Genomic DNA, 23,203 nt, shown 5'->3' on the forward strand with positions numbered 1-23,203 from the left:
TCATATTTGCTGACTGGAATGGAGAAAGAAAAGACACAAATAGCCTTAGTAAATGTTGACATCAAGTCTGAAAGATTCATAGATTCATAGACTTTAGGGCTGGAAGGGACTTCAGAAGATCATCGAATCCAGCCCCCTGCCCAAAGGGCAAGAAGTCAGCAGGGGTCATAGGATCCCAGCAAGATAAACATCAAAATGTCCCTTGAAGACGTTCAAAGTAGGTGCTTGAACCACCTCCGGCAGCAGGCTATTCCAAACCTTTGGGGCTCAGACAGTAAAAAAGTTCCTCCTTATGTCCAGCCTGAAACGGTCATGGAGGAGTTTGTGACTGTTCGATCTTGTCGTACCTTGGGATGCTCTGGTGAACAGACATTCCCCCAGATCCTGATGAGCACCCCAATAAACTTATAGGTGGCCACCAGATCACCCCTGAGCCTGCGCTTTTCCAGGCTGAAGAGTCCCATAGCTCTCAGCCTCTCATTGTAAGGTCTGTTTTCCTGACCTCTGATCATGCGGGTGGCTCTCCTCTGCACTCTCTCAAGCTTCTCCACGTCCTTTTTGAATTGTGGAGCCCAAAACTGGACAAAGTACTCCAGCTGCGGCCTTAACAAGGCCGAGTACAATGGTGCAAAAGTTAAAAGAATCGCTTCCTTACCCGAGTACTCCTTCCTTGTATTTCATAGTAGCATATTATTAATAGTATTTTATACAAAAAAAGTTAAAAATACTGTAAACAACAGTAAGTACAATTAGAGAATGTAACTGACTTCTCAAAGATCCTAAAATATTAAAACATTTTAATGACTTATTGCCCTATACTGTTTCAGGGATATAATTATAAAGAATGTTTTTCTTCAAATAACAACCTTAAATTCCTTTTGTGCCCAAAGACAACGAAGCAGGCAATAACTGGAGGGGGAAAAATATTTTGTGGCTCAAGCTGATGAATGCCATTATAGAGGATCAAATGATTTTCCTGACTGTCATGGAATTGGTCTGTGGTCCTGGGTAAGCCACATAAAACCAAAATATTCACCATTGGCCTCTAATTGAGGTGTTCCTCATTTTTTTGGTGCCCAATTTGAAGCACTTGGAGCAAACGTATAAAAGTGCTAAGCACCCATAGCTGCAAATGAAGACAGGGGAGCTGTGTTTAAATATATGAAAGGCTATAAAAATTATGAACAATCTCAAAAACAGGCCCAAGATGTCTCAGCTTCTACAATTTTGGCCTTCATACCTTTGTGCCTCTGTTCCTCATACGTCAACTGGGGATTATAATGACACCTACTGTCACAGCGATATCATAAAATAAATATTTGTAAGCATTCAGACACTACAGTGAGAGCACCACTGAAACACCCTTGTGGAAATGAATAATTCTGTATTCACTGCAGAGTTTGAATGATGTTCATACACTAAGTCAATGAATGGCAAAAATAAAATGGAATATTGAATAATGGTTGCTCATTTAAGGCTGTGTACACGCATTCAAAATCATCTGGGAGAGCTGTCCTGGGTTTTTCTTTTGTTTGTTTTGTTCTGTTTTGAGTTTTTTTGTTTGTTTTTTTTACCAGGAAACAAACTTATCCAGAGACATCTGAACAAACATTCAGCCTGCTTACAGACATGAAAATAAACCCAAAAACCAGCACTTTAAGCTTGGTGTGCCCCTGCACTGAGCGCAGCACATGCCCAGGAGAGGCACTGCATTAGTTGGATCCAGCTCACCCAGTGTCTGTATAGACTGGGCGCTTCAGCAGGGCTTTTTGGCGTTTTTATCTATGGGTGCACCAATACAGATTTTTTCAGCCAATACTGATCTAGACTTTTTAAGAAGTCACATCAACCGATAACAATCCGATTCCGATATGCAGCCAGGCAGTTTGGAGACCAGCATGGGGCTGGTAAGTCTGGTGTGAGGGGAGGGAAGGGATGTGAGGGGGGCAGATCGAGGCCCCCGCAGTGAGGGAGGGAGTGGGGCTGGGGCAAGTACTGCTCAGCCAGGACACGGAAGGGTGGGGCATGGGACGGAGCTGCAAGGAGGCGTGCACACCCCAGGAGGGCATGGGGGACATGTGCCACCGGACCCGCACGGCCTGAGGATGGGCTGCCGCTGCAGGCTGGGGCAGGGGACGGTGCCGGGCTGCGCTTGGGGCAGGCAGCCGTGGCACTGGGAGGGAGCTACGGGGGGGGGGAGGGGGCTGCAGCTACCCCAAAATTCACTGTAGTCCCCACATAGCCCCACCTCCCAGTGCTGCCGCCCCCCACCCCTAGCACAGCCCAGCCCAACACCCCTGCCAGGAAGAACACAGTGCAGCCTCCAGCCCCAGCCCACAGCAGCAGCCCAACCTCATCCCATGCATAGATCCAGGGGCACACACAATGGCAGGAGCCTCCTCCCCCCGCCCCCCATGTCCCCCAGAAGAGCCGTGGCTCCATCCCACACCCCGGCCCAGCTGGGCAGCACCTACCCCTGCCCCACTGCCCCTCACCATAGGGCCCTTGATCTGCACCCCCAACCCTCTTCCCTCTCTCCACCCCTTCCCCACACCAGACTTACCAGCCATATGCTGCTCTGCAAGTTACCAGGCTGCACTCTTGGCCAAATACATGCTGTGGCTATGCGCATGCACAGGGCATTTATCGGTCACATTATCAGCCACATCAGGAAAAAAAAACCCATTTCCAATACTGTCAGTTTTCCCTATATTGGTGCTGATCCAATATGGGATCGATGTATCAGTGCACCTCTACTTTTATCTAATAGCTGATTTAATCAGATCTGCACGCAGGATGACAGGAAGCTGCTGCTGCTGTCTAGGGCCAGAGGCAACACCAGTCTTCCTGGCCTCTGGACACAGGCTGCACCCAGAGCTGGTCCAAGGCAGCAGCAGCAGCCTCCTGCCATCCCAAGCACAGTTCCAGCAGCCTGCACCCCAGGGAGGGGTCCAGCACAACCCCAGAGCCCTCCCGGGGGTGCAGGCCCCCAGATCTGCATGCAGGATGACAGAAGGCTGCCGCTGCTGGCAAGTGACATGGGTTTTGCTTTCAGCAGCTTGAGGTGCAGTTTCCTAGAAACCCCTGGAACTGATCTCCTTAAAACTTGGCAGGCTTCATACCCTCAGAAGGGGCTTCCAGCCCTGCAATTCTCATCTGAATCAGGTAAGAAATGACAACTTTATAGGCATTTTCATGATTCCCCATTATAGCCTATGGGCAAAATGTCAAAACCATTTTGACAAAATGAAACGGAACAGTGCTTCGAAATTAAACAAAATGACAAAACAAAATGCTGTCCCTTCAAAATGGTGAAACAGAAATTAAAATTAAATGGTGCTGTTTCGCTCAGCCATAGAAAATATGTCATCTAAAGTTAATTTTATTCTTAATTAAGGTTAGTCTAAAACAAGGACCCTGTACTGGTATCTTTTAAAGAAAAATGTGGTGTTACAATGATACAAGTTGTAGCCGTGTTGGTCTAAGGACATAGGCAGACAAGGTTATTTGGGTAAATCTATTATCTTTTATTAAGCTAACCCAAATAGTTGGAAAAATTCTTTGCAAGCTTTCAGGTACAAATACCCTTCATCAGGCAGAGGAAGCATCTGCAGTTGGTCAGTGCTCTTCCAGGATGGAATGAATAGTAAAAAAGCCAGAGCCTGGTATGCATGCAAGAAAGTCAGTCAATGAAGATGTAAATTGAGGTGTCAGTGGGTGAGAAACAGGTTGGTGTAGGGAGGAGGGGGAGGGGAATGAATGTAGCCGGTAAAATAGTGGAGAGGTACCTGGGGAGTCAGATGTTAGGCAGATTATAATGTGTCACACATATTACAATGGATAATTTATGCACGTATCTTTCTTTTTTACTACATTTGTTATTTATGTGGTTTCCAAACAACTATCCCCTCAAAGTAAAACCAGTTGTAGTCAGGAATGTGACCAAGAAACCTGCCAAGATCAGGTAAAGAAGCTATCACTGAAACTAAAGTAAATATTTGAATCCAGGGTTTATCTGTGAACTCCAACATGTTGTATGAACATGGACAAGCATTCCTAAAGAAGTTTGTCAGCGGAATAATGCATCTAACCAGTCCGTTTAATTAAGAGCTTTTAAATACAAAACTAATTATTTTTAATATACAACATGGATAATCTTTTAGATGTTTTTAAAGGGTTTTAGCAATAATCTATTCAGTATTTGTAAAATCTGTTACATATTGTTAAAAATTGTTATCTCACATACACTAAGGAAACTAACTAAAAGATCACAGGCAACTAGAACAATACCTAGAATACCCAACTGTAGTAAACAATTCACAAAGCAGTGTAGTAACACTGCTTTAGCATTCATGTGTTTTTCTCTTTTTTTGCTGTATTCATATATCTCTTTCTGAACTTTTGTAAGCAGAAGCTTAACTATTCAGCTCAGCAATACTGTCATTTATTTGGATGTTAGCATGCCTACCAGCAAACATTTAGCACAAGTATTAGTTATTCCTCTTAAAGAATGCGTATTGTATTTGTCAACAGTAGTAATCCCAAAGGAAGCTACACCTCTCCAATAAAGTCCCAGGCCTAACATTCCCAAGCCCACTATATAGGACTAAAAATAAATTGTCTAATACTGTCTGTGGTTGTCCAAAGAAATGTACACACCAAAAACAGACAGACACGGGGCATGAATGTGTAGGTGAGTAACGGGATGGCCACACAACAGTTAAATCCGAGTCCCCCAGCATGCTTTTCAGCCCTGGGCTGGGCTGGGCTTTCTGCTCCAGACAGCAAGGCTGGCCCCACCCCTCTCCTCCCTACCTGAAGCTCCAGCTGGTTGAGAAGGAGGCAGAGACTGCAACTGGGAGAAAGCAGCATCTGCCTGGCTTCCCCCTGCTCCACCCCCCATCACAGCTTGCTGCTCAAGCAGGGATCCCCCACCACTCCCACAGCATGAATTCCAGCGGCATAGACCCCAGCCAACATCTGGTCACAGTCACGCCACCCCCATGCTAGCTAATGCTGAGTGGTGTCTATGTGTGTGTGTCTCCAATTTCACTGAAACAAAGATAGACAGGGCAGTGTCAGCTTAGGGCTCTTTGGAGCTAATCAACAAGTCAGCTGGTAATGTCCCTCACTTCTTCCTTTAAGGCTTTGCAAAAAGCTATTTAAAAACAGCTTGAACTTATGAGAGAGAGGCTTTGTTTTCTTGATGATCTGATAAGCTTTGTGTTCTGATACGCTCCCTGCTGGCTTGCTGTCAGTGTTCAACAGGGGACAGAAAGAGGTGTGAGAAATGACCTAGTTTGCAATGAACCAGGTCAATGCAATGAACCAATGCAGTGCTTGTCAGTTTGCTGTAGGCAGTATGAAGAAGCAGGGAGAGAGAGATTGAAAAGCTCAGTGTCACCAACAAATGCATGCAGTCCACACAAGCAGTCCTCCCTCCCTCCTTCCCCACCCCCCCCAGCCTTTTGCCTTAAAGTGCTAGCCAGGGGCCGGAATCTAGCAACACTCCCCACCCCTTGAGCAGCATTTGGAGGGGGGAGCAGGGGGAGTGGAAGCCTGGTGAGGGTTGCATCCTGCTCTGAGCACTAGCTGGGAGGAAAGTGACACAAGCATGCTGGATCCATCCAGAGGCTCCAGAGAAGGTGGATCCAATCCACGGCTCACCAGACTCAGAATACAAGGTATATTAGGGATAGTGAAACTGGTTAGCAGTGTATGTGCTACCAAGGAGTAATCTAATGTGTTAATGTATATATTGTGATTTTTAATATTTTTTCTTTATAAGGTTTTGCTGTTGTTGTTCAGTTGCTATTATATTTATTATTATTGTCAAAAAAGATAAATTTAGATTTTTTTTAAATTCATTAATTATTATTAGTCACTGAGGAACATTTGATGCCAGGTATCACACACTAGGTGCTGCTGGTTTTTATGTATATGTAGTGAACCAAGAAGAGCTTTGCATAGCCCTTTCAGAACTATTTACAGTGCTAAATAACTTCAGGAACCATGTTTGTTTGTTTTCTGAATTTCCAACATTAGTGATTAGTACTTATAGGTTTTCAATCAGCAAAAGTTTTCACTTTTTAGGCTCCAACTCTGTAAACACTTATGCAAGTGCATTGGATCTTTGAGCTCAGGGGAGATAATTCATATGCATGAAACTGAACACGTGTTGAACTGAGGCTTCGTCAAATTTTAATACCGTTTACTGCATTCCTACATCCTCAGTAATTTAGGCTTCAATCCAGCAAAACACTCAAACACACGCTTAAGTGCTTTGGTCAATAAAGGCTTTGGTATATAAGGTGACAATAAGACTAATGCAAGTTGGCATCACGTTATGGATCACTGAAGAGGATAATCATGATATGGACGTATTGTGGTATTCCAAAATGCTGGGAAATGGAAACTATTTTTTTTTAAAAGAGTGTATACATGTGCCCATGGCTCTTTGTAAACGGAAAAAAAATGTCATCTAAACAGCCCATTTAAATTTTAGGCAATTAAATCTACCACGTACTCCATTACAAACTGCTAAATTTCAAAGTTATACAATCCAGAACGCTCTTTATTTTATAAAATTCTTGCATCCAAAAATTATATTAAATGTGAAAATTGTACAGAATCCATCAATTAGAATTCTAGTTCAACTAAAAAAATCTGTAGAAAACTGAATGTGTTTTTCACAACAGGTTTCCTAATAGCTAAATTACTGAAAAAAGATCTACATTTGTTTTAATCTGTGATCTCTTTAATGTGTACAATGCTAGAATGCTAGTAAACTACAACACCTATCAGAGTTACTGTAGTTCCCAGATTTTTCCTCTCTGCCTTCCCCCTATATGCCCTTTTCCTTCTTTAAGGCTGACAGAAGTTACACACAAACCAGTTTAAGTGATCAGAAACTGGTTTAAACCTGTAACAGAACAGAATCTCAGTGCACATAAACCGGTTTCAAAATGGCTGAAACTGATTTAAGATTAACCTGGTTAAATGTAGTATTAGACTTAACTGATTTGGATCAAACTGGTTTATGGAACTTCTGTCCCAGACCTCTTCCTGGTTCAAATTAAATCAGACTCCCACAGCATTTTGTAGCCCTGGGCTGAGCTGGGCTGTACTGTACCGTACTGTACTGTCTGCTCCAGAGAACAGAGCTGGCCCCACCCCTTTTCCCCCTAGCTGAAGCAGTGAGAGCTGGCTGACAAGGAGGAGGAGCAGGAGTGGGGAGACAACTACCCCCGCCTGGCAAACCCCAGCTGAGGTCTGGGGCCGGAGAAGGGAGTTAAACACCCCTTCCCCTGTTCAAACTTACAGCTGGCTATGACTGAGGACTACAAATCCCAAAGGCACCTGGAAGCAGGAAGAGGAAACAATGAGCAACCCTGCAGAGTCCTGCTGCTGTAAGTCTGGACTGCAAATCCCAGAGACCCTGGAGACAACAGGAAGAGGAAGTGAACTCTCAGCCAGAGAGCTATGCTCTAGCACCCCTCAACTTCCGGCCTCAGCCACTGCAGGCATGTGGCTGCATTTCCTGAGTCAAAGGTAAATGTCTGGTCACTTCTGTTTCAATTTAATTTCTGCAGTTTAGACTAACCTGTAAAGACTGAACTGATTCAGCCTCAGGCTTTTTCACTGTCTGTACTTAGCCTCAGGACCTGGTTCAAGTTCCACTAAAGTTAATGGATTCGTTTTCAAACATAGAGTGTGAAATTTAACATAGGGAGCTGGGTGAGATTAACTTATAAGAAAAACATTTTGGTGATCTTATGCTCTCGTTCTCATTCAAGATTTCTACCAAGTGTAACTGTCCTCCAAATAAAAGGACAGGCATAAAACAAAATTAACTTTTCATTGTACAACATACAATGAAATCATGTCACACTGGTATAGGTTTTCTAAATTAGATAAAAAGTTGCCAATGGTATTACAATTTTTATTTTGCATGAAGTGATCTGTCATGTGATATTACCATTACACTGGTATTCATTTTTGCAAATGTTTAGCTAATCAAGCGAGAATTATATTCTACAAGTGACTTTTAACAAGGCTACTAGACTTTATCATCTCACTTTAGCATAAATAAAACTTAAAGCAAAATTTTTAAATGTGACAGGAGGTGGTATTTGTATTTTAACTTCAGAACTCCACATTAATACCTTTTGATGTTTATGTTATCTACCACAACCAGAACTTGAAAAAAACTTCTGTATTTTATTGGTGGTTATTTAATTGTGTACAAGAAAATTATTTCTTAATGAAAGGGAAGAAATGTATCAATATCAAATCACTTAAATTAATATGTGATAGAACTGAATCTATCATAAGCTTCTATGGATGTTCTTTTTTATTCCTCTCCTCAATGTTGGATGAAAAAAAATATAAAAGACGAGCTAAAATCAACAAGAAGAAGCTGTTATTGTGAGCAGATTTCTTCCTAAAGTGGCCTGTTCTGACAAGATTTTGAATGAAATCTTATGGAAAAGTGAAAAAAATGTTGTGGGGGGAAAAAAATTACAGAATCTTTTGCTGATGAAAGAAAAGTCAAGGGGAAAATGCAAAGGGAAACCAAAGAGAGTCACAAAGGTGTTCTCCTAAGTCACTATGATGGTTCAGCAGAGGTAACAGAGAATATTGGTAAAAATGAGTGAAAGCACCCTAACAAAGTGGATGAAATGTTTCTGAAGCTTCAAAGAGCTTGTGTACATTACAGAATTTACCACAAGTTAACTAATTGCCAAGAGAAGGATGGACACTATCCAAATATTTATCCCAGTAAACCACAAACATTTACATCCCAGAATAATTTATTTTAGCCATTACTTTTGGAAAAAAGGTATCGTAGCTCACAGTAAATTCTTTAAACTAAAAAAGCTCTCAAGATGTTGACAAGTATTGTTAAAAGTACTTAATCTTGTTAAAGGAATTTGCTCAGAGTATGATAAAAACCACAAAATAAGAGGTTGAATTACGATCCTATGGGGTGCCAATAAAAAGATACGTACTTTATATATAAATGGATATATATAAAGAGGGATACTGTATGCACAGACACACCACTACACAGACAGACACAAGATTTAAGTAAAGTATCTGACTTACAGCCCCCTTGACTGGACAGATCTACCAGGATTGAAGCCTTTGCTCATGCTCATGGGCCTTGGCCCTCTCTCTTCAGGGTCCTCTCGCTCTCCATCCAGGTTACTCTTGAGAAGCCCATTCCTGAATTCAAAAGAACATTTTAAGTGATGGGCTGGGGGCCAAGTAGGCCCCAAACCTGAGGGGAAGCTTTTGTTATTTCAATATAAAATGCATCTCATCCTTCTTTACTACCCTCCCCCAACTTCTCCCTTTCACTTGTTTCTCTCAACCATTTTGTTTCACACCATTTAGTCATTTGCATCCATCTGGAATATCCCTGCATAGCTACCACTGTGACCTGCATCAATGAAGAAAACATCCACAAAGTAATAATTTAAGGCTGATCACCATGGCATAGACCCCACTTCTCTGCCTTGCAATTTTACATTAATTTCTATTTTTTCCTGCAAAACAAAAGGCAGTGTCATCCAGAATTCTAATAACTGGATCTCAGCAGCAAAGCCATAATTACTCTTCCTTCAGGGTTTCCAACATTTCTTTTTAAATTGGTAGTAAAAGAATTTTATAAACAGGGAACATTGCACCATTGCTGTTCTCAGGGATGCTTCTGGGATAAGATCAGCCAGAAAAAGTTTTGAAAAGCAAAACCTATATAATCTGGTGCTGTTTATGCACTTTGCAGCCATTTCTTCTAAAAGACTGCTGTTACAACTACAAACAGGGCAAGAGGAAACACATTCTTTCTAAGGCATTAAGTGATTTAATTTTCTTCCCATCACTCATTTCTTCCATCTCCTCATCACCTCCACTCTCTTCACCGTTTTTTTTCCAGCTGAATTAATATTACAGGTCTGCTAAAATATTTGCTGTCATACATCAAATAGAAAAAAAGACACTGTGAACTGGACACCAATCCACAAAAACCAATAGCGCTGGGTCACACATATCCTTTATATTATCTTTCTCTGTCTTTGGCACCTTTTCATCCTATTTTATTATGAACTTCTGTGAATGAGCTCACCTGTCTCAAAACATAAAGTAACTTTTTGAAACAGGCCAAATCAGTTGGGTTTTTTTATTATGTGGCGTTAAGATATGCTACTGAGTAGCATGGGAACAACATTTAGCTTGGAAAAGGGAACTCTGTAATCTACAAAACCATATTTCAGTGCCAAATTACTGCCAAGTTGAAAATCATATCAAAATTGTTGCAAGCTTTTGAACAGACACCTCTTATTAGAACACTGGGTTCATAGTCCCCTAGCCCATTGACTCAGAACGAGGCTGTATGTCAATCTACTCCATGGAAAGAGAGGTTATGTCTACATATAGAGGCTTGCACTACATTATCTAAAGCGGGTTTTTAAAACTGATGATGATGTGTATGTAAACAAGCCTGGAAGTTCCAAATCAGTTGGGAAGGGGAAGGGAGGGGGTGAGTGTACGCGTACATGCATGTGCACACACACCATCCCCAAATGTATGCGCTTGTGTTTACGTATACCCGTGCATATGACAAAGTTCAGATTCAGGCAGTAAACAACAGAATGAAATACTGACCCCTCTTTTGTGTTTGCTTCTTGTTCTGCTTAATCGAAATTTCTATTTTAAAAAAGACTCCAGCTGTCATGGCTACTGAGATAATTACATTCATTTTACATTTTCAAGCCTGACAGATAGTGGGGCACAGAAAGGTCTACAAAAAAAGGTGAAACATGACAACTGCCAAGGTATTGATCCCTGCAAAATCCACACACAAAGAGAAAATTTGGATGTGCACCAGCATGTATACAGGGAGAGGATAGCCCACTGCCATGACACACAAGCTGTAGAGGTCACCTTGGCAATGAGAATAGCTCATAAGAGGTGGATCTAGTCCCCACCATGGAAATTCTATTCAAAAGGTCTAATTATCTTTATCTAACTGCCTCTTAAGCAACCTGAAGCAAATTGAAGAAAAGTCTCCACATACAAAGAGATTAGCTCTACAGTTGCTTAAAAAATAGGTTCTTCTAATCGGCTGAAAAAATATTTTTGTCGTGAAATATTAAAAACGAAAATATTTTATCTGAAAACTAATATATTTCAGTTCAAAACTTTACCATTGTTTTCCAGTGAGTTTGTTGCTCTGTAGCTTATGTTCCCATTTACCTCAATGTATCGGGGTCTATGGCTGGACTATAAAGCCTTTCCTCTCCTCTTGAAGAAAGTTTGCACGTGGCACAGAAATCCCTGACTACAGTGTAACATAGGAGATGCCTACAGAACCTACAGGCTAGGGATAGATATTACACATAAACTGGTTTAAGTGATCAGAAACTGATTTAAAACTGTAACAAAACAGACATTAAGTACACATAAACCAGTCTGAAAATGGCTGAAACCGATTTGAGCTAAATCTGGTTGAATGTAGTATCAGACTTAACTGATTTGGGTCAAACCGGTTTATGTCATGTCTGCCCCAGACCCCTTCCTGGTTTAAGTTAAACCAGAGATCCCCCAGCATCCCAGATGCTTTGCAGCCCTGGGCAGAGCTCTCTGCTCCACAGCAGAACTAGCCCCACCCCTCTGCTCCCTGCCTGGAGCTCCAGCAGAGACAGCAGGCACAGCAGCATCTTCCTGACTTCCTCCTGCCTTGCTCCTTGCTCCCCCCTCCCTCCACCCCTCACCGCTCAAGCAGAGATTCCCCCAACCCCTCTCCCACAGAATGGACCATAGCCAGCATGTGGTATGCTAGCTAATACTGAGAAGTGTCTGTGTAAGGCAGACAGGACAAAGGCAGAGAGGACAGTGTCTGCTTAGGGCTTTTTCACACTAAAAGAAGAGCTTGAACTAATGAGAGACGCTTTTGTTTTCTTGATGGGCTGATAAACACTGTATTACTCCCTACTGTGTAAGTAAGTTTATCAACTCCCTGCTGGCTTCCTCCCTGGTCAGGAACAATGGAGGGGAGGGAGGGACAGTATCCCTCCCTAATCAGAGCGTCCTGCAGGGGCCTGGCCACACACCCCCTTGGCTCATGACTGTGGAAGGGAAGGGAGGGCTGCTCAAGTGCCCCTCTCCCCACCCCCAGCTTCTAGCCTGAGCCCCTGCAGGCATGTACCTGCATTTCTTCAATCCAGAGCGGATGTCTGTACAGTTACAAACCAGTTCAGCCTAGCCAGCTTAGACTAACCTGCAAAGATTAAATGATTACATGCTCAGGCTTTTTGAATGTCTGTCCCTACCCACAGAGAACAATGGAAGCATAAATGTTTCTCTCATACAGAATCAGGTCTAGCGTAATGGCAGCAGACAACAGCACAGCGTCAATAAGAATGAAGAGAGCCAATTCCAGCTTTATTCTGTATGACATCCTACCGCAGATCCAATCCTGGCACATGGAAGACAGACACAGCATAGTCCAGATCCAAGTGTTCAGGTCTGATTCTGGAGTGCAGAGTCCAATCTGGCCCATGGCCAAGCCTCACACCACTCATTTAGCCTGTAGGGCCAAAACATTGAGTACCAGTGTCCTACACCCTCAAAGCACCTGAATAGTCCTGTAAGCTCATGGTTGACTAAGGGATACCACTACATCTTGATGACAGTGGCCTATCCTTAACTATTCATACCCTTATCATGACTTATTTGAATCCTAGCAATTAAAAGAGAAAGCTGATAGGGAAAGCTGCACCATACATCCTTTGCAACTGGCTCTCAGATGCAAACACAAATCAGTCCCCTACTCTCTACACTAGGTTCCCATAGAATATGGAACAAAGTTTGAGGTTGCAGTTCTTATCTTGAAAACAATGGCACTGGCAGTGGTTCACAACCTTTGTTTTACTTCTGGCACCCCTCACTGGACTTAAGGTACCTCTCCATAGCTTTTGTGAAATGAGTGGCATGCAATTTCAAAAATGAATTAATAGATTACAGTGTTATCTCCTCCCCAGCATGGGAATACGGGAATCGTCTAGGCAGGCACAAGCTTGAGCCTGTGCTTATCTGCTGATCTCTTAACATCTCACTTATCTCCTCTTATCTTCAAGAATGCTTCAAAAGATTTGGTGGCACCCCAGTGTGCCCAGGCATCTTGGGTGAGAATAGCTGGTCTAGCATATCTACGGTGAAGACAATGGTCTATAATGTTGTTCTTCTGGCAGCAGGAACTTTGTACCCTAAGAGTAAACCTCTTTTGTGCAGGGGACAGAGCTTTCTTGAAGGCCAGGACAAGACCTCACAAGAAATAAGCAGTATTGCAAACCTATTGCTCTAAGTGCAAGGCATGTTTCTTTATGTTGCCATCTCCCAACATAAAACAAAAACAAAATGCACATTTCCAGATATAAATAAAAAACAATCCCCAAACAAACAAAAAAAAATTCCTCTGGGTAGAGGATAATGGAGAACATGAGATACTAGTAACCTTGCTTAATTCACTACTACTGGATGGTGCTTGGACACTATAATATTGCACAAAATTAGAACCTATACACTACACTACAGACATCCCAGCCAAAATATTTCTGGATACTCCCTTGAAAAAGTATTCTGAGTGATATAAGTCCTGGGTTAATGTTTCATCCACATTGCTGTTCTCCAGGCATACAGCTAGGTGACCAGTTACCTTCTCATACCTGCGATACTGTCAACTGTACTGGAGACGGTGAAACCAATCCCAACATCACCTTCCAACTGGCATGCATTTAATTTGTTTCTTTCTCCTACTCCTCTGCCAAAACCTCCCTCTTCTTGGTTCCAATTCCTAGAAAGACCTCTAAAAATTAGGAGTAAATACAACACTTATGCTTCCTGAAAAATTCTGGAAAATAATAATTTAGTGGGAAAAAAATACAAAGATGCCTGTCAGAAAATAAAAATTATATACAATAATAAACATTTGATATACTGACCACTTCTACTGCCTACAACACAAAATAGCAATTAAAAATAATAAAACAGGGGTGGGAGGAACCATGTGAAAAGTAAACTTATTTATCCACTGGGGAAAAATTATGTTACACTAAATCTACAGACTGTTTACAGAATTCTTTTAAATTTTACATTAGGACTTTTTAAATTACTTTTACATGTGAAGTAAATGTTACCCGCAAGCCTGTGGACCACTAATCACCCTCTCCAATCCAACCGAGTTTAGGAGCAACAAATCCTCATCAGATAAAATACATGTTATGATCTTAATACACTTACTTGCAAATTACTGCCACAGAACTATCATCTATTAAACTACCCTTAATCTGTTCTGAAATAAACAGTGGCAACATCATAGTCAGCATGACAATAATATCTTATATACAACAGACAGCAATTTACTGCCAAAGGATAGGAAATTAATCTGTCACATCACTTGTACTTATTATTTCCCCCTTGCCTTAATATCGGGATGATCAAACACTTTTTTGATATGTGGACCTTATAAGTGTTTATAAGAAATGAGGCTTTGGGGCACACACATCCCTATCTCACTGACACATCATGTTTTCTCAAGCCACTACAGCACTGCTTGCCAGCTCACTGCAAATCTCCCAGAGCCTCTGTCCATTTTCAGGGGAAAACATAATGTTCTTTCTGATTTCCGATAGGTTCCTTCAGCCTCACATACAGCAACAGAAGCAGACAGGAGGAGGATATTTTCACGCTGTAGGAGAGCAGGTATTGTACAGGACAGAGTATATGAATATTGTGCAGTCTTCAGAACTGCACTGGACAATATTAGGAGGACTAAAAGAGAATATATAGCTTGCATAGCATATAGTATCATCCCAAATTTAATGCAACATTTCTACACTAATGTCCAATGTAATGCTTATGGTTTGCAAGATAATGCAATGATTGCAAGGAAGTATCTCTTCCCAACCCACTGGAAGTTCATACGCCTCAAGAATGAACACACGCCTTTCCAAAATGTAATATTATATGATTCTCCAAGAAATCTAAGTCCTAAAAAGGAAAGTCTTTAAGTGACTTGCCTTTTATATTGGGTGACATGGCTTCATACTGGTACAAATGCTAAACTGAGTAATAATGTCTGTGAGGTCTCTGGTGCCTTGAGGAGTTGTTGGGGGGCAAATTTCCCATAAATGTCCTCCTACTGATAAATCCCATTCTCAGCAGAATATATCAATATATTTCCTCAAAAACTGAAAAGGGAACAAAAACAGTCTTGGCGTTTTCTAACTCTTTTTTAAAGAGCTTTCAAATGAGTAATTTCAAAATGACAGTTCTGCTTTACTGTCCTGTATCAGCTTGTTAAGGCAGTGACCGTAACATCCAGAACTGCACATCTAAGGTAGTAAAGCAAATAACTACAGGCACAAATTTTTGGATTTCAGCCCCTGCAGAAAGAACTGCAAAAACAAAGTGATTAATAAGCTTATGAGTTTCTTTTTAATTAGCCATTCTTTGCAAAATATTGGTCAAAATATGCACCTTGGGCTAAGAACAGACATTCAAAAAGTCAGAGCCTTAATCAATTCAGTCTTTGCAGGTTAGTCTGCTCTGCATAGATTGAACTGATTTGCAAGAGAACAGACATTCACTTTTGATTCTGGAAATGCAAGCATATGCCTGCAGTGGCTCAGGCCACAAGCCGGAGGATGCTAGAGTGAGCCCTCGGCTGGAGGAAAACAGACCTGGAGAGGGTGTGGCCAGGCCTCGGCAGGCCTGAGTATGATTGGGGAGGGGGTAAAACCCCCACCAGGGTCTGCACAGTCCCCAGTCGGTGTGTGCCTGGAGAGGGAAGAGGGAAGCAGCCCCTGCCAGGCATTTCCCACCCTCCCCACTCTCCACTCAAATAGTGGGGCATGTGGCCAGCCCTGGCAGCAGCCTCAAAGAACAGGGGACAGAGGGGGGTTTAATTCTGCCTTCCCTCACCTGTCCCATCTGTGTGCCTGGCTGGGGTGGAGCAGCCCATGTCAGGGTCCCCCTACCCTTAAGCTGCAGTGGCAGTGGTGGGGGCATGGCTAGGCACTGGCATAGCATGGCCCCCTGAGGTGAAGAGGGGAGGGAGATGGTTTATTCCCCACTCTCTTCCCTCTCCCCCCAGGGAACCCCAGCCAGGGACTACCAGCCCCGGCCACCACCTCTGCTTGCTGCAGTTCCCTTGGGGGAAGAAGGGAGGGATGGGGGAATAAACCCCCTCCCTGCCCCCTTCACCTCAGGGGGTCATGCTGGGCCAGCATCTGCCCCCCGCCCCTGCTGCAGCGAGGAAGGGGGCCCTGACATAGGTTGCTCCACCCTGGCCAGGCAGACCCTGGCATGCTGGTGGGACAAGGGAGGGAGGGGGAAATTAAACCCCCTCCCCCCGTCTTCCGTTTTTTTCAGGCTGGTGCTAGGGCTGGCCACACCCCCACCAGTCAAATGGTGAGTAGGGTGAAAAGCCTAAAAGGGGATGCTGTACCCCAGCCTGGAAGGCCCTGGCTGGGGTCCATGCTGGTAGGATAAGGGAGGAAAGGGAGAATAAATCCCTTCACCTTAGAGGGCCATGCCAGCTGGCATCCGGCCACACTCCCACCTCTGCTCCACTAGAAAGCAGAGGGGAGGGGCCAACCCCACTCCACTGGAGCAGACAGCACAGCACAGCCCAGCCCAGTGCTACAGACCATGCTGGGGGACTCTAATTTAACTTGAAGCAGGAAGGGGTCTGGGACAGAAGTTCCATAAACCAGTTTGACCTCAATCAGTTAAGTCTGATACTACATTCAACCAGGTTTATCTTAAATTAGTTTCAGCCATTTTGAAACTAGTTTATGTGCACTGAACATCTGTTCCGTTACAGATTTAAACCAGTTTCTGATCACTAAAATCGTTTTATTGTAACTTCTGTCCTTAATGAGGCCAATATTACAATGCAAGATACACAGTTAGAGAGTTCTAGTCTTGAAACTGGTTAGTTAGGGAAATGGTTTGCTGTCAATAGATCTTTCTTGCTGTAATACAGACTTAAGCTGTGAGTGGCTGATTTGTAAAGTTAGAGGTATTCCCTAACAATGCCCCAAGAAATTAGTATTTGTCAGTTAACATATGGAAGAACCATAGGCTGACACTGAAATTTGGTTCTTAAAAGTGACTGTATCGTAATAATACATTAAAAAAAATAATAAGTCAAGTGCATCTTTCTCAAAGGATCCCCACAAAAGGTGCACACAAGTGTTACATTTCTACTGGTGCAGTCACAGTTCCACTTGTAGAATCCCTAAGTGTACCAGTGTTCACAATGCATGGAGTAAAAATGATGCCTGCATTGTAAATTTAAACCTTGTCTAACCAGATAGAAGTCTTGTCTGGTAAGGGTTCTACCAATTTAACAAACACTTGTAAATTGACCTCTTCGATAGAAACTTTCCCACTGTCCTCTGGAATGCCAGTATGCCTTCCTCTGGCCCCCCGCTTCCCTCCAGAGAGACAGTGGACTCTACTGCTGCATCCCAGCCCCTCTCCACAACCCTAGGGCTGTAAAGCTGTCAGGTACCTTAAGCAGGCAGAGTAAAGCGAAGTGCCAGCACCAGACCTCCAACCTGCTATGCCTTTCCTGGAGTCCCTTTCCCACCCCCCAGGACAAACTCTAACTAACCTGATCAGCCCCCAACCATTCCCAGAGCCTCACACTAACTTCTTCCACCTGGATTTGGTGTGTGTGTGTGTGTGTGTGTGTTGGGGGGGGGGGAGGGAGTCAGTGGGCTCCATTTCCAGCATAAGCCATACTGTTGGGGAAGAGGGGAGAGTGTACAACGCCACCCTCCACTGTCACCCTAGCCATTGTGGAGATGGATGCTACCCTCCCCTCAATGTGCACACCAGAGCCTGATACCTGCAGCCCCACATCAGGCTGCAAGAAGAGGACTCTGGAGTGCTGCACGGAGGAAGGCAAAGCATTCTCCCACACTGAGCCTATCAAAATCAGCACTGCAGCCCACAGCTGGAGCTGCAGGGGCAGCACAAGTGCTGCAGGGTTACGGGGGAGCACCTACCCCTTTCACAGCACATCCAACTCAAGACCTGCAGCCCAGTGCACCAGTTTTTATGTGTAAGGATACATATTCTGGGACCCCCTGGTTGGGTGCCCACTGCAGCACAGTCTTTATGCAGAAAAAGCAGCTGGCATTGGGAATGCTTGTCCACTGTTCAACCAGTACCATTTCTAACTGCTCAAACTAAACTGCTATACTTCCACCAGTTCATTTGAACACTTGAATGCACCCAAAGCTGTCACATTCACCACAGCCAATATCTTAGCAAAAGTGCTCTCTGATCTTAAATACAATTTAGCAGCTGTATTAAACAAATTACATTTGAATGAGCTGAAGTAAATTTAGATCCCACTTTAAAAGATTGTTCACTGTTCTTAATCCTCACATTGGAATCAGAAGGAGACTTGCTTATGAATCAAAAGCAGAGCAAATAAAACTAATAATGCAAGGGGGATGTAACAACACACCTGCAACTGACCAAGTCTAAATCCTGAGCCAGGAAGCCTCAACTGTGGTAAGACTCATTTATTTAGTCTCAGTTCACACAGAGAGTGACAAGTACCCTCCTCCCTCCAACCCTGTTTTTTACTACCATTAGTAATTCCAATTTAGACATTGTGTTCTTTTCCTTCTGGCCAGCACTAAGCTTGTTTCTTCTCACACATCTGGGCTTCTAAAAGAGAACAAGCCATTCTGACTTAACATGCATGACCTCCATGACTGCACATCATTATTCATATCAGTTTCACACCTTCCAAAATATAGTCTGTTAATCTGTGCTCCCTCTACTGGTTAAGCAAGAACATAGCAGGTTACAGTGCCAGTGTTACAGGTTAGCTTATTTTATAATATTCTACATTAAGATGAAGAAAGAGGATAAAAATAAACATTTGTAATGCATAGAACACAGCATTAGAACATCTTATGAAGATAAATTGAGGGCTGAGCCTTATGTAGTATCTCTCTAAGTATCTCTCCCTAGGAAAAGGCAAAAGATAGGGCAAATTGGGACCTTGGCGATGCAAAGTATGAAGATGTAAGTGCTTCCTCTTCCTCCTTACCTGTGTAATGAAAGCACTGTAATAAATAAATTAGTATTTGAATTGTTTACATTCAGAAAAACTATGGAGGAGTGTCTGGAATCCATCTGCCTGACTTTAGGCCAATATGATTGCCCACCTCTATACTTTCTAAAAGAATTCATTTTTAGCATGTCTTTGGTATAAATGGACATTCAGTACTTTATTTTTCAACAGTGGCTTACACAATCAAATTTCAACAGTCCTCCAAGACCTCAGCAGGAAAATAAATATTCTGTTTTTCCCAAAAATATAGCCAGTGTTCATGTAAATAGTATTTTAAGTTTCAGTGCTGCACAAAAGTGCTCCACGATCCACTGGCTGGAAAATTGGCTCTGAGGTTGGACCCAGAGGGTAGTAATTGATGGAAGTCACTCATCGTGGTGTCCTGTGACCAGTGGGGTCCCCCAAGGCTCTGTCCTTGGACCCATACTGTTCAACATCTTCATTAATGATGTGGACACTGGAGTCAGAAGCGGACTAGCCAAGTTCGCCGATGACACCAAACTTTGGGGCAAAGCATCCACACCAGAAGACAGGCGGGTGATCCAGGCTGACCTGGACAGGCTGAGCAAGTGGGCGGACGAGAATCTGATGGTGTTCAACGCCGATAAATGTACCTTGCATTCTCCACCTTGGGAAAAAAAAACCCGCAGCATCCTTATAGGCTCGGCAGTGCTATGTTGGCTAGCACTATGGAAGAGACTTGGGGGTCATCATTGACCACAAGATGAACATGAGCCTGCAATGTGATGCTGCGGCTAGTAAAGCGACCAAAACGCTGGCTTGCATCCATAGATGCTTCTCAAGCAAATCCCGGGACGTCATTCTCCCCCTGTACTCGGCCTTGGTGAGGCCGCAGCTGGAGTAATGTGTCCAGTTTTGGGCTCCACAATTCAAAAAGGATGTGGAGAAGCTTGAGAGAGTCCAGAGAAGAGCCACGCGCATGATCAGAGGTCAGGGAAGCAGACCCTACGATGACAGGCTGAGAGCCCTGGGGCTCTTTAGCCTGGAAAAGCGCAGGCTCAGGGGTGATCTGATAGCCACCTACAAGTTTATCAGGGGTGACCACCAGTATCTGGGGGAACGTTTGTTCACCAGAGCGCCCCAAGGGATGACGAGGTCGAATGGTCACAAACTACTTCAAGATCGTTTCAGGCTGGACATAAGGAAGAATTTCTTTACTGTCCGAGCCCCCAAGGTCTGGAACAGCCTGCCGCCGGAGGTGGTTCAAGCGCCTTCATTGAACACCTTCAAGATGAAACTGGATGCTTATCTTGCTGGGATCCTATGACCCCAGCTGACTTCCTGCCCTTTGGGCAGGGGGCTGGACTCGATGATCTTCCGAGGTCCCTTCCAGCCCTAATGTCTATGAAATCTATGAAAAAGAGGCTAATACTCCAATTATTAAGTATCAATTACAAATAATGGTAAGTTTATTTCTGTATGCCTGATAACTTTAGTTTTATTTCACAAGCATTAAACATGCCGATTTTTACAAATACCTTACCTCTTCTATAGACAAAAAAAGCAATACAGTAAAAATTATTTCATTTTTGCATAAACCTGTTTACCATTATACATGTCTAATTTTCATGGTTATAATATAAGGTGTCAATGAGAGTTAAATGTATTTTTGTATTAGTAGTAAGAAACTAGATTATTTATCTGTAGTATGACATCCAAAATCTAGAGGGGGGAGAGAAAACAAATGGTACAATATCTTGCTTTTCAGTTACAATGTTGTGCTGCACTGGAGATCTATTTTCAGAAAGCCATGTTTTCTGGTAGCGGAGCATTTTTAAGTCATTTTGGTAAAAGCTGTCAAATATTTTGACAGCTACATTTTTTAAGTCTTGCCAGATTTGGAATTAGGAACATTTGTCTGGCTTTGTTTTATAGTAAAATGAAAATTGTTAACTGGCCATCTTCTGAGAAAAAAACCTATCTTTGGGGATGCTAGCTGCCTCTAACTGGCACTGGAAATGTAAAGTAATTTATAAAGAAAATATCCCTGCAAACTTTCCTTGAATGGGCAAAGTATTTTTTTTAATATCTCATATGATATAAAATTTCTTGCAGCCCACAACATACCAAACAAATTTGAATTATAAGAAGAAAAATCTTACAGAAATCTAACTTTTTTTTTTTTTAAATGAAGCAATATGCAAATATGCAACCTGACAGCACCAGTCTCAGAGTCTCAAGACACTGAGGCATTTGTTCACTTCACATGGATAAGAGAGTATTTTACACTTCAATGTTAATCTTCACCACTCCAAAAACTTTGTAAATTATAATTTTTATTAAATAAAAGAAAAAAATATTATGCCATGCAGGATCCAGAAAATGTAATTAAAAATACTTCCCCAAACAAAGTGTAACAGCTGTGTGATTTAGAAGCTCTTTGCATTGAGTAATCATGTAATGAAAAATAAATATTATGGAATAAAATAATTAACAAAAATATATATCTTCAAGACTTTTCACTACAACCCATCTGTCACACACACACACACTCTAACCAATCAGTTGAAGTCCTATAATATGAGTGCCATCTGCAGCCTGTGCGTGTGGCAGGTGACAGATCAGAGAAAGGACAGGCAGCATACCAGCAGATGGGACAGGAAGCAGAAGGCAGAGCAGGAAATCAGCAGAGATCCTGGTTTTCTTGGATTAAAAAAAAAATCCCCAATTTTTGGGTTAAAAAAGTAACCCCAAATCCACATTTTTTCCATGATCAAAATGAAACACCGCTATATATATATATATATATATATGTATGTATGTATGTATGTATGTATGTATGTAGTAGTGGCATTTCATTTGAATCATGAAAAAATGTGGATTTTGGGTTACTTTTTTAACCCGAAAATGGGGGATTTTTTTTAATCGGAGAAAACCAGGATTGCTGGAGATCAGACAGGGGCACAGGGCAGGAAGTAGAAACCAGAAAATGAAATTGGCCAGGGAGCACAGAGTAGGGAACAGAAAGCAGAGCAGCAAATTGGTCAGAGGAAAAGAATCAGAGTGGCACTTTTAAAGTGTGAAGCTAGTTTGTGGCACGCCAAAAAGTTGGCCTCCATTGCTGCAATAGATGGAATAATCTTTCCAGAGAAAGTTTCTATCCATTTCCCATCAGTTAATGGTTAGCTTGTGTCCCAAAGCATAACATTTACATTCTTTTTTACTATCTGAGTATTAAAATAATGACTATTCTTATTTGACTTTCACCAAGAAGCAAGTCTTAATAATATCACATGGCAACAAGTTCCAAAGGTTAGATAAAGTAAAAAGGCAGAGAAGGAAGCAATTTAAGTACATTGTATTTCAATGTTGTTGAATTTCTTACATTCTGTATAAGAAGAAAGGTAAGAGTTATTTTACTCCTCTTGGCGGACAAGGTTCTTTGGGTAAATGTGATATCTTTATTAGACCAACTAAAGAGTGAAAAAATGTTCTTTACAAGCTGTCTGGTATAAAGCTTTCTTCCCTCCCTTCATCAGGCATAGGGAGAGTCTCCTGTTGTTTTGTGTTCTACTGTATGGAAAAGAGGCCAATATGCAAAATGAAGGTCTATGAAAATGCAAATATATGGCAGCAAGAACCAGAAGACCATGGGAGACATTTACATTGAAATCCAGTCCCCTCTTATTCCTCTTCTCCCTGAAATGATCAGTCCCAAACTTTCAAAGTCACATTCTACAGAAGCATTTCCCCAACTCTTTAATTATTTGCGTGGTCCCTTCTGTTCCTTGTATTTCTCTTATTAAAAAGAATAACTACAACTGAACTTGTGGTTTCAGGCAAAAGTGTACCCCTTACGTAACATAATGACAATACAATATTTTTAGGGTGTGGGGCTTATCCCATGACTTACACAACACAATATTCTGCGGGCATGTGGGGCGGCAGTTATTTTGTATACTCCTTTCCATTAGCTGTTCACAATGACACCCAAGTCTGTCCTAAGGTGGTTACAGTTAATTTATAACATAGAAATATGTATGAGTAGTAGAAATTACTCCTTCCAAATTACTG

The 23,203-nt window shown here is 42.3% G+C and overlaps 1 protein-coding gene across 3 annotated transcripts in view; it reads right to left on the minus strand.

Annotated features, from left to right (window-relative positions):
• The window catches only part of FRMPD4 (FERM and PDZ domain containing 4), a 490,887-nt gene that overhangs the window by 446,848 nt on the left and 20,836 nt on the right, over positions 1 to 23,203 (minus strand). For 2 of the 3 annotated variants that reach the window (XM_019495129.2, XM_019495131.2), the window contains exon 2: positions 9,109 to 9,228. The exons of the other annotated variant lie outside the window; for it this stretch is intronic. In XM_019495129.2, coding sequence (XP_019350674.2) covers positions 9,109 to 9,228 — 120 coding nt within the window. The remainder of the gene's footprint in view (positions 1 to 9,108; positions 9,229 to 23,203) is intronic. 3 annotated transcript variants of the gene reach the window in all.

The sequence above is a fragment of the Alligator mississippiensis genome, chromosome 1 (assembly GCF_030867095.1).
Source record: "Alligator mississippiensis isolate rAllMis1 chromosome 1, rAllMis1, whole genome shotgun sequence".
NCBI lineage: Eukaryota > Metazoa > Chordata > Crocodylia > Alligatoridae > Alligator > Alligator mississippiensis.